The 12,500-nt window shown below is 24.0% G+C and overlaps 1 protein-coding gene across 8 annotated transcripts in view; it reads right to left on the bottom strand.

Annotated features, from left to right (window-relative positions):
• LOC124957436 (TNF receptor-associated factor family protein DDB_G0272098-like) overlaps positions 1-12,500 on the bottom strand; it is a 75,106-nt gene that overhangs the window by 23,875 nt on the left and 38,731 nt on the right. For 3 of the 8 annotated variants that reach the window (XM_047514503.1, XM_047514504.1, XM_047514506.1), the window contains 7 exons: positions 9,787-10,033; positions 8,778-8,876; positions 6,494-6,644; positions 3,466-3,549; positions 2,936-3,034; positions 1,264-1,299; positions 233-292 (listed from right to left, as the gene is read on the bottom strand). In XM_047514503.1, coding sequence (XP_047370459.1) covers positions 233-292; positions 1,264-1,299; positions 2,936-3,034; positions 3,466-3,549; positions 6,494-6,644; positions 8,778-8,876; positions 9,787-10,033 — 776 coding nt within the window. Of the gene's footprint in view, positions 1-232; positions 293-1,263; positions 1,300-2,935; positions 3,035-3,465; positions 3,550-6,493; positions 6,645-8,777; positions 8,877-9,786; positions 10,034-10,651; positions 10,715-12,500 lie in introns of those variants that run through there. The other 5 variants (XM_047514511.1, XM_047514507.1, XM_047514508.1 and 2 more) reach the window with 5 other exon arrangements.

Here is a 12,500-nt window from a genome sequence, read left to right as displayed (position 1 = left end):
GCGACGATCTTTTATGTTAATTTCTTTTTTCGGGGGTAGCAGGGGTAGGGGGTGAATAGGCGGGATTCTTTAATTTTTTTCGACGATGACGTTTGTTCGTTTATACCCTTTTTTTCCATTTTTGTTTTCCTCATTGTTCTCAGCCTTTTCTTATTTATTAATTAAATAATTAATTAATTATTTAATCAATTAATTAATTAATTAATTCGTTTGTTAAAATTTGTTTACTCACTTTGATATGGCTCTCATCGTTCGCACCCCTATCAGGTTTGTCGTAATTTCCAAAATGATTCTGCAAAAGAAAGAAAAATTAATAATGATAATAATAATAATAAAAAAAAAAAGGAGAAAAAGAAAAAATAAAAATTTTCTTTTGTTTCTTTTTGCGTTCTATATGTGATTTAATAAAAGACTATATATGATTATTATACTAAGAAAAAAAATAAATAAATAAATAAAAAGAAAAAGAAAATTAAAAAAAGATTAAAAAAAAGACAATAAAAAGAAAAGAAAAAGAAAAAAAAAAGGCAGAGACAAACAACGAAAACGTTTTCGATAATCTTACCATCAATTTTCTCGAACGATTAGATGCAAAATTAGATAATCGCAAAGTACTCTTAACGATGCTCCTCCAACAATTGATAATTATCTCTCTCTTACTCATTTCGTATCACTTTCACACCTCAATTGTAATAAAATAATTTATTATGTATAACAAAAGAAAAAAATACAAAAAAAAAAAAAAAATACAAAAAAGAAAAAAAGAGAAAAGAAAAAAGAAAAGAAATTTATTATTATATGCTTTTGTATATTATTATTGTCACCATCACCATCATCATCATCATAATCATCATCATTATTATTACTATTATTATTATTATTATTATTATTATTAATAATAATATATATTCGTTTATTTATTATTTATTATTATTACACGCATATACATATATATATACATACGTAATATTATTATTAAAATTTTAATATTATATATAATAAAAAAAGAAGAAAAAAAAATAGATAGAATCACCAATGAAATTTAGTGAAGAAAAATGAAGACTTCAAAAAAAAAAAAAAAAAAAGAAAAAAAAAGGAGAAAAGAGAGACGAAAAAAGAAAATATTGCTCGACAAATTCTTTAATTTCGAAAAAAACCGACGCGATCTTACTTCTCTAATGGACGATTTATTACTGACTGACATTTATTACAAATGACGAATAAATAGATAAATGGTAAAGTGTTATAATCGCGTTATCTCACCTCGGTGGTTTCCTGCTGATAACGTTCTCCAGCAGTCTGAAACGCAAAAACGGATTTCTGATGTCACACATGCATATATATGCACGCATACACACATAAACATACACACACACACACACATACACGCATATGCATAAACATGCATGCATATATACATAAAAGTTAAATAAGTACATCTTTATGATCGATTACTTTAATAAAAATATTAATCCATTGATAAATATTTATATATATACAAATATGATCAATTAATTAATTAATTATTTAAATAAATAAATAAATAAATAAATAAAAAGTAGAATGGACAATCGTTAAAATTCTTTTTGAAATCGTAAGGCAAAATATAATGCTTTTTACATGATTTAAAAATAATAATAATAATAATAATAATAATAATAATAATAATAATAATAATAATAATAATGATGATGATGATGATGATGACGATGATGATAAATAAAAAATAAAATTGTTTAAAAAAATTCTTATACTATATGTAAGAATTGCAATAATTATTTGAAATAAATATGATAAATAAAAAATAAAAATATTTAAAAATACTCTTATAATATATGCATCAATTGCAATAAATATAATAAATTAAATGAAAAATTATTTAAACAATTCTTATAGGACATGCATCAATTGCAATAAATATCATATATTGACGTGCAACACGTGGGATGGGATTTAGGTGAGTGGTTTAAAGCACGAGATACAAAATCTGATTTTTGATAATATCAAAAGTTTTCATTAGGTTCAAGTCCTGGGAGGGGAGAATATTACATAAAAAAAAAAAAAAAAATCGTATGAAACTTCTTAATTATAATATTAATAATAAATATATCAAATGCAATAAAATATATAATGTGTATATAATTCACGTGTTTTTAAAAAATATAAAAATAAAAAAAAAGAAAATATATATATATATATATAAAATTAAATGTACATATATATTGAATATAATATAATAAATATATATCATAGATTAAAAAAATATATGTAATATAAAGAGAGAGAGAGAGAGAGAGAGATGGAATTTTAAAGCACAGAAAATGTGTACGAAATAAAATTAAAAATATTAAAATAAATAAATAAATAAATAAATAAGAATGTATATATTATAATATAAACTGATAAGAATATAAATTAATTTGATACAAATATTTCATGAATAAATATGATAAAAAAAATTATATATATATATAAGGTGCAGAAACGAAATTTAAAGAAGAAACAAAAATGTATGTAATTTGAGATTTATTATGATAAATAACAAACAAAAAAAAAAAAAAAAAAGAAATATGAATAATCCAAGGGAGATATTATATAGAGATTAATAATCGAGCAATATTAGACTTTTCGATTCGTTGGTGAAAGTTTCTACATTTCGCTTTTAACGCTCTCTAACATATTTACTTACATATATATGTATATATGTATATATATGATAATAATACTGCCTATCATTAGATCCAAACGTACACAATTCTAACGATGAGTTATGACATGACGTCCACGCGGAACAACGTTGTACATATTACCAAGCGAAAGTTCGTTCAAGTATAGAAAAATGAAAGAAATTTTCTTATCTTTTCTTTTCTTCCTTTCTTTTTTCTTTTTTTGTTTTGTTTTAATTCAATTAATAGTAATAACAATTATATCTCACCTGTTGCAATGTATTATTTGAATTGTCAGATGAAATTGTCGATGATTGTTGTTGCTGCTGATTCCGATTCTCTATGACCGTTTTTATTTGCTCGAGTACCTGTCGAATGCATTCTTCTTAATTATTTAAACAAAGTTAAAAAAAAATATAATGAAAAAAAATTTGATACAAATTTTATAACTATATATATATATATATAAAAGAAAAGAAAAAATAAACACATGGCAACGTTCGAGAATCCGATCGATAAATTTTTCATAAAGAATTGTTAATAATTATTAATAATTTTATTAATAATTTTTAATATTCTCAAACGATAACACAACAAACAAACAAATGATTAAAATAAAATAAGAAAAAAATGAATACACTTTTCGACATTGTTTGACAGATAAACGAATGAGCATTTTTTCTTTTTCCCCTAACAAGAGAGAGGATTGCTGGGGAGGGGGAGAAAAAAAAGTAAAAAAAAGTAACAAAAAAAGAAAAAGAAGGAAAAAAAATATGTTAAAAGAAACGATAAAACTTACTCGTAAGGATATCCTGTGCCTTTGTACTACGTACGGTGCATAGTCTTTGTGTTCGATCTCGTTGCTTTTCCTCTCTTGTCGTCGCTGTGTGCGTTGGATAATATGGAATAAAAGAAAGAAAGAGATAGAGAGATATATATGGAGACATATGTAGAAACAAAGAAAACGTTAAGTGAATGAAATGAATAAATAAATATAAATATATATATATATATATATATATATATATATATATATATATATATATGTATATATGTATGTATACATGTATATTTGATGTACTTATATATATAAACACCACACAGACACACATTCTTTATTTCGTGACTTTCCTCGATTATCAGAACGAAACGAAACGAAACGAAACGAAACGAAACGATGACGATATATTTGTGGATATTATTGTGGAGACATTGGATGGGCTAAAATTGTCTAATACGGGCCCAAAATTTTTATCTTGAATGGAACAAAAATATTGGAGACGAATGAAAAGTTTTCTCGAGTGGACTAAAATTTTCAATGATAGGAAAAAATTAGTTCTCACGAATGGGCCAGAGATTTTTTAATTGAGCCAAAAGTATTCTCGAACGGGCCCAAAAATTTTCTTGGGTCGGTCAGTTATCTTGACTGTAGTTCAATATTTTTTCAGGCGAGTCAAATGTTTCCTCGGGTGGGCCTGAGAAATTTTCTAAGATGGGGCCAAACATTTTTCAAATGAGTCAAAAGTTTTCTCGAACGGGCCCAAAAATTTTTCTTGAATGGGCCAATTATCTTGACTGGAGTTTAATATTTTTTTTTTTTCAAGCGGGCCAAAAGTTCTTTTGGTTTAGTCAAACATTTTCAAATGGGTCAAAAGTTTTCTTTAGTAGGCCCAAAAAATATTTTTTGAATGGGCCAAATTTTATACAATACAGTATATATAATAAATATTATTTGCAAATAATAAATGTAAATGATTCCATGATATGATTTGATTAGAAAAAAAGAAAGGAAGAACGAAAAACAAAAAAAATTCTAATCTCCTATTAATCATGACGATGCAAAATAAACGTAAACAATTCGTGGAAGTGATTTGATTAGAAAAAAAAAAGAAGGAAGAAAAAAAAATTGAATAGACACTATTAGTTATAATTAAATTCATCGATATAGCTGTTAAAAAGTAAACAACAAGTAAGAATGATTAGAACGTAAAATAGGATCTCGTCATCGTGTAATCGTGCGAATAGAACATTAGAAGACGAGTCACGAGTCGATCCTAAGACATGTGTAACCGTCTTAATTCGATTCGCACGTGCTTAGAATATACTAAATGGCCGTATCTAAATCGAGCTAGACAATGATAATAATCATAGTCTTTTCTTAATATTCTTCGACAAATTCTAAATATATATTTCTAAATATTTCTCTTCTCCATATTTAAAAATTTTCTAATACCCAAATTGATTCTAATCGCTTCTAAAATGACTTCTTTTTTCTTTTTTTCATTTTCTTCTTTAATTTATACCAAACGTATCTCAAATATATGAAGATCGTTATATATAAAAAAAAAACTAAATTAATTTCATCTAAACTTTCTAAATTTATTCTAAATAATAGGAACTCCATAGGAGTTCGTGAAATTAAATTAATTTTTTTATTAAAACTTTCTAAATTCATTCCAATGCGTATCTCAAAACCTGATACCATCGAATTAATTTTATCTAAGCTTTCTAAATTTATTCTAAACATATATATATATATATATAATATGTTTTTATGTATAAGTTATTAACTAAACTATTTAAATTTTATCCTAAAACATATCTAAGTATTTCATAAAATTAAATTGATTTAATTAAAAATATTTCAATCTATTTTAAACGATCAATATCATATAAACTAATCCAATAACATTTATAATTTATAAATTTATTCTAAACATACCTTTAGAAAGTCATCATTAATTTCATCTAAAACTTATATAAGTTTGTTCTAAACAAATATACCTTAGATGTTCGAGATAATATAAAAAAAAAAAAAAAAAAAACAAAAAGAAAACTAAGCGTATCTACAATTTCTAAATTTACTCTAAACATACCTTAGAAAGTCATAATTAATATCATCTAGAATTTCTATAAATTCGTTCTATTAAACATAACTTAGAAACTAAGAAATTAAATAATTCATAGTAATCTTATATAATATATCTAAATTTATTCTAAACATATCTTAGATCCTGAAGATTATATATAATCAAAATAATCTCGTTTAAAATTTTCTACATTTATCCTAAACGTAACTTAGACGTCGAGGACAATATAAACAAACTAATCGTATTTGCAATATCTAAATTTATTCTAAACATACCTTAAAGAAGCTTTCGAGTTTACATACAAACTAATCCCATCTACAATTTCTAAATTTATTCTAAACATACCATGGATACCGAGGATTACGTAACCAAGCTAATCTCATATAAAATTTCTAAATTAATTCTAAGCGTAACTTAGAAATACGAAAATCAATTCGATATTTAATATTTCTAAACTTTTTTCTAATAAACGCGTAATAGAAAAATTTTTAAGAATTTTTAACGATCGCACTAATCAACATATAAAATTTCTAAGTCAGTTCTAAACGCAGCTTTAAAAAAAAAAAAAAAAAAAAAAAAGAAAAAACTTCAAAAATTATCTAACGATCGAAATAATTCAAAATACTAAATCAATCCTAAACGTATGTATCTTTAGAAGATTAGAAATTTATTAATCATAATTATAATCGATATCGATAATTTTCAAAATTTTAAAATCCAAATCTCGTATTTAAATGCAGATCTAAATATGTTTCGAACGTTAATCGGATTTCTTGATTAATCTCTTGATTCAAATTTTATATATTTCGAGTAAAATATTTTGTTTTGAAAAAAAAAAAAAAAAAGAAAAAAAAAAAAAAACATATATATATTCGATAAATCTTTTATCTCGAAGTGATTGATTGGACGTAGAATTTTGATTTGCAAATTTTAAACGTATCAAAAAAGAGAACTGACCTCGAGGGCTGGTAGACTGTCCAATGAGGAAAGAGGACGAGTATTTGGCACCTCCCCTGGGAAAACACTGTCGTGAGATACTGACAATTTCCCTGTACCACCTCGTAATTTTACGAAAGAATCTTCGGTTCCATTTCTTCTTAGAAATACACTGAAAAATAATAATGAATTAGAAATAATGACAACAACAACAATAACAACAATAACAATAAAAATAATAACAACAACGATAACAATAATAATAATAATAATAATAATAATGATAAATTACAATTTGTTTTCTGAGAAAAAAAGAAAAATATATAAAAAAAAAGAAATAAAAAAATACATTTTTCCAAAAACGACAAATACAAACGGCACTGTAATCGTTTAAAAAATTGATGAAATGATTTTTTTTTTTTTTTTTTCGTTATTTTTATCTTTATTTTTTTATTTATTAATTTACTTTTTTTCTTTTTGTAACTCGTGACGCAATCAATGGTGTTAGAAATAACATTAGGTAATTGCAATGAATTAGACAAAATTTACGATAGCTAATAGGAATATGCTGATGACTAATCTAAAATTTCTTTCTAAATTTACGTGGCATTAGAAAAAAAAAAAAAAAAAAAAAGGAACTAAAATAAACAACCAAAAAATGGAAACAAAATAAAAAATACAAACGTACAAATATCTCGAAAATTCATTCAATTGTCTGAACAAATATTTCCTAATACAAAATCAATTAAAAAAAAAAAAAAAAAAATTTTTTTTTAACAAATAGAAAACAAATAAAAAATATTCATATATACATATACAAATATCACGAAAATGAATACAATTATTTCAACAAATATTTCGTAAATTTTGCAGAAATAAATTCGTTCTAACTTGTTCTAAATTTACGTATTGCGTAGATATTAGAAAAAAAATAAACAGTAAAAAAAAAAAAAGAAAAAAAAAAAAGAAAAATAACAAATACACAAAAAAGATTCTAAAAACTAGTTTGGATTAAGGCAAACGAAATATTTTCCCGGAAACAAATCTAATCCAATCTTTCTAAATTTTACATAATCAACTAAACAAGTAAAAACCATAGAAAGAAATTTTTTTCGAGGCGGCGCAAAGTTCATTAAGAAAAGAAAGAAAAAAGAGGGAAGAAAAAGAAGAAGAAGAAAAAAAAAAGGAAAATACAAAAAAATAAATAAATAAATAGAAAAGCAGAACAACTTTTGCATTAGACAAAAAAAAATAAAAAAAAAAAAAAGAAAAAGAAAAAAAAACTTCATCGATATACTATTAAAACCAGTTCTAGAAATATAGTTAGAAAAGAGAATGTAAATGTTACTGTTCTAATCGAGGTCAAGGGGGGCCGGGATCTCAGTTGTAACATTAGAATAAAAGACCCTTAGAAATCGAATACCACGATCGATAGATCGATCGATGCCGTCCTAAAGGCACAATTTATTTTCACGTAGCAAACAAAATCTAATAAGGCCCAAATACAGACAGACAGACACACACACATACGAACACGAACACAAAAAAGAACTTGCACAAATACAATAATTGCGAATTAAAATTTGAAATTCGTCCGATTAGAACTTTTTCATTATTAGAATTCGATATCAACGACAACACGATTGTACGTGATTCAAAAAAAAAAAAAAAAAAAAAAAAAAGAGAAGAAAAAGAAAAAAAAAATTAAAAACATAAAAAAGAAAAAGAAATCGAGAAAAATAAAAGGAAAAAATTAGAAAATGCAAAAAAAAAGAAGAAGAAAAGATGTGAATAAAAAGAAATTAAGTATAAAAAAAGAAAAAAAAAAAATAATAATAATAATAATAATAAAAAAAAAAGGAAGAACGAGAGATCAGAGTGTATCAACCAATCAGATTGTCTGGATTCAAACGATCAAGGACAAATTCTCGAAGGACACTAGGACAGTAATAAAAATGAGACAAAGAAATAAAAATAATAAAAACAAAAAGGAAGAATAAAACAAACGAAAGGGAAAAACGAATAATTCAATTTTTTGGGAACAAAATTTCCAAAGGAAACAGAAAAAAAAAAAAAAGAAAAGAAAAGAAAGGACGAGATTAGTGTACCAAAGTACAATTACGAATTAATGATCGAGGACGAATTCTCAAAGGACATTATACGACAATGAAATATAATAAATTAAAAAGAAAAAAAAAATTAAAAAAAAAAAAAAAAAAAAGAACTGCTTTGTTACTTTTTTTTTTGTTTTTTTTTTTCGAATGATTAATAAAAAAAAAAAAATTTTTCGATTCGAGATATTTACTGCTTGAAGGACCTTCGAGGCTTCACCGGGGTAACCAATCTATAGCTTCGAGATGATAGTCCAATCGAAGTAATTGAAGAAATTGAACTTCTTTTACTGCTGCAAATAATATATTTCAAGAAACGTGATTATATTTTCGTATAATTAAATTATACGAAATTAAATAATATCATTTTTTTTTTTTTTTCCTTTAATTAGATCTGATTATTTTCTATTAGATCTGATTATTTTTTATTCCTTCCTATCACCTTTATCTACCCTATTGCACAAACTCCCACCCCTTCATTACCAAGCTACCCCACTTTACTCCAACCCACCCCACCCCACCCCACTCCGCTCCACTCCACCATCTACTGGCAAATCATTATTAATATCAGTTTCTCGTTCAATCATTACGAACAGGATATGAAAAGAATTTTTATGTAATTAATTGAAATCGTTTGAAAATTAATTTGTTTTGAAAAATTGGAAAAAAAAAAGAGAAAAAAAGAAAAAGGAAAAAAAAAAGAAAAGAAATGGAATAAGATAAATAAATATTTAAATATTCTTTTGTAATATTAATAAATATATATAAATATATAAAATAATAAATAATAAATATATACAAATTATATTAATATAAATATATACATAATATAATAAATAATAAACGTATATAAATCATATTAATATAAAATTATATATATATATATATATTTATAAAAGAAAAATATAATAATTAATAATAAATAATAAATAATAAATATATAAATTATATTAGTATAAATATTCATATATTAAATAAGAAACATATAAATTATATTAATATAAATAAATAAATATATATATATATATATATATGAAAAGGGAAGGAAAATATAATAATAAACAATAAAGATATAATAAATATTAATATAAAATATATATAATAAATATGAATATTTATATATCTAAAAAAAAAAAAAAAAAAAAAGAAAAAAAAAAAAAAAAATTCAAAATTAAAAAAAAAAAAATAAGAAAAAAAATAAACCCCTCGTGGTCGCAGGTGTCTGTTAATAGCTCGCTGGCACTTCTACTTCGTGCTTCTTCGGCCCTTCCAGCAGGATGTCTTATTGTAACATCTTCCCGCGGGATCCGTGCCAATTCCGAACTATCCCGTTCCCCGTTTCCGATCGTACCTGGTGCGGATACTAAACGTACGTCAGCCGGGCCACGGCTCTTCCTTCGAAAAATTTTTCTCAATCCTCTTAGTGGATGGAAACGACGTTTTTTTGGTTCTATAAAAAAATCAACAAAATGTCGATTCGCTTTCAATTAACTTCATTTAATCTCCTAAACTTTCCAATATCTTAAGATTTCTAATCTATTAAAGCCGCCATAGTCTTATCTATTATTACATATATATATATATATAACGATTTTCTAACATCGTCTTTTCTAATCTTTGTAAAAAAATCTTACGCACTCCTATCGATCGATTCTTTTTTCTTTTTTCTCTTTTTTTCTAATCCAAAATAATAAATACAAATATTATATTATTAATAATATACAAAATTGTTTAATATTATTGTTAAAATTGTAGTTTAAATATTTAGTAAAAAAAAAAAAAAAAAAAAAAAAAAAAAATAACAATAATAACAAAAAAATTAATCTAGTAAATTAATTACATTCACATATAATATAAATATTGTTTAAATACAATTTGTTGCAACGATTAGAAAGCACAATAAGATGCAAAAAAAAAAATGCAGAAGAGAAAAAGTCCCTAGATTAATTTTTTTCTAGTTATTTTTTTTTATTTTCCCTTTTTTTTTTTTAATTAATTAATTTTTTTCTTTTTTTTTTTTTTTTTAGAAAGATAAAAGAACGAAAAGATGAAGAAAAAGGTATCTTACCAAGGAAATCGTTTAAATCGATGAAACTATTCATTTTATTTTCCATTGTCACTTAATTAATTGAAAAAAAAAAAAAAGAAAAAAAAAGAAAAGAATTATATATATATATATATATATACATACATTCATATACATATATGTATATATATACATATGAAGACATACATAGTTTTATGAACAAGAAGTTAAACTACATATATACTATAATACCTGCACCTGACTGACTTTAACATCGACGGGTCTCATAACATTGGGAACGGCATCGATAAGATTAGAAAACGTTTGATAACTCTATCGGTTTCGATATATATCTTTAGCCGACGTGAAAAACGTTTTTAATAAAGTCTACGGGTTTTGTATGTGTCAGTATGCACACATGCGTGTTTATACAAATATAAATATAGATTTTACTTTGTGCACGTCTATGTGCATTATTATTATTATTATTATTATTATTATTATTATTATTATTATTTCTTTTTTAGATTACTAAAAAGAAAAATATTTAATAATAATAATAATAATAATAATAATTACATTTAATGTTTGAATATATATTTGTGACATTCGTATTATTATTTGCCTTTTCTTTTTTATTATTGACAAAAAATAATAATGACGATAATGATGATGATGATGATGATGATTATGATGATGCATCTATTGTTTGCACGTGCACGTGCATTATTATATTTCTTTTTTTCTTTTTTTTTCATTCATATAAAAACAAAAAAATTAATAATCTTCCAGCATCTACTGTTTACATGTGCATGGGCATTATTCTTTTCTTTTTTTTTTTTTTTTATAACAAAAATAAAAAAAGGAAATAATAATGATGATGCACTTGCATCTATTGTTTACACGTTTATGTGCATTATTTTTTTTTTTTTTTTTTTTTTTTTAAAGTAAAAAGAATTCACTTGCATTATTTCTTTTTAAATAAAAAAAAAAAAAAAAAAAAAAAAAACGAGGAAGAAAAGAAAATGGGACTTACGAGGAGACTCGAACTTGAAACTTTTTTGTGGGCCTTAAGATCTTTTTTTCAATGTACTACGATATTATAATACTTTTGGGGCCTTCAGATGTATACAGTGCTGGCCCTTTTTTTGAGGCCTTACGATATCTTTTTGAACATACTACGATATAATAATTCTATATAATAAACTCTAATAATTTTATTATTTACTTATTTGTTTGTTTGTTTGTTTGTTTTTTGTTTTACTTTTTAAAAACGATTTTATAACTTTTTTTTTTTTTTTTTTTTTTTTTAAGAGAAAAATGTTAATGAGCTTGACTACAGTATAATCGTACGATAGAAATGATAAAATAGGAAGAAACTTGAATATACTATATATATATATATATATCTGGAACGATTCAGGCGTGACATTGTTTTTCACGGTTGACCAATAACAAAATCGTTCGTGCATCACATTAATGGCCGCGACTTTTGCGAATAATGGCAGAAACTAAAACTTCTTTCTCCTTGTATTCACGGAAAATTTTCTTTCTTTCTTTTTTTCTTTTCCCCACCTTTCCATTTCCCTTTTCTATCCCCTCTTTCACTCTCCTTAACGTAATCCGTGTACAGGATTGTTCAAAAGTCTCTGAGCGAATATGTAAAAAGAAAGAAAGAAAAAAAAAAAAATAGAACGATTACAATAAACTCCTTCGAGACTAATTCGACTAATTATTATTATTATTATTATTATTATTATTATTATTATTATTATTATTATTACTATCTTTGCTTTTGTTTCAATTCATATTCTTTTTCAAATCGTGAAAACTACAACGAAACTATGAATCTTTTGAAACACCCTGTATATGTATGTTATATTTTAGATTT

This window comes from Vespa velutina, chromosome 25 (assembly GCF_912470025.1).
Source record: "Vespa velutina chromosome 25, iVesVel2.1, whole genome shotgun sequence".
In the NCBI taxonomy this organism is placed as follows: domain Eukaryota; kingdom Metazoa; phylum Arthropoda; class Insecta; order Hymenoptera; family Vespidae; genus Vespa; species Vespa velutina.
Note: the sequence above shows the minus strand (reverse complement) of the source record. Positions and strands in the feature narration are given on the sequence as shown.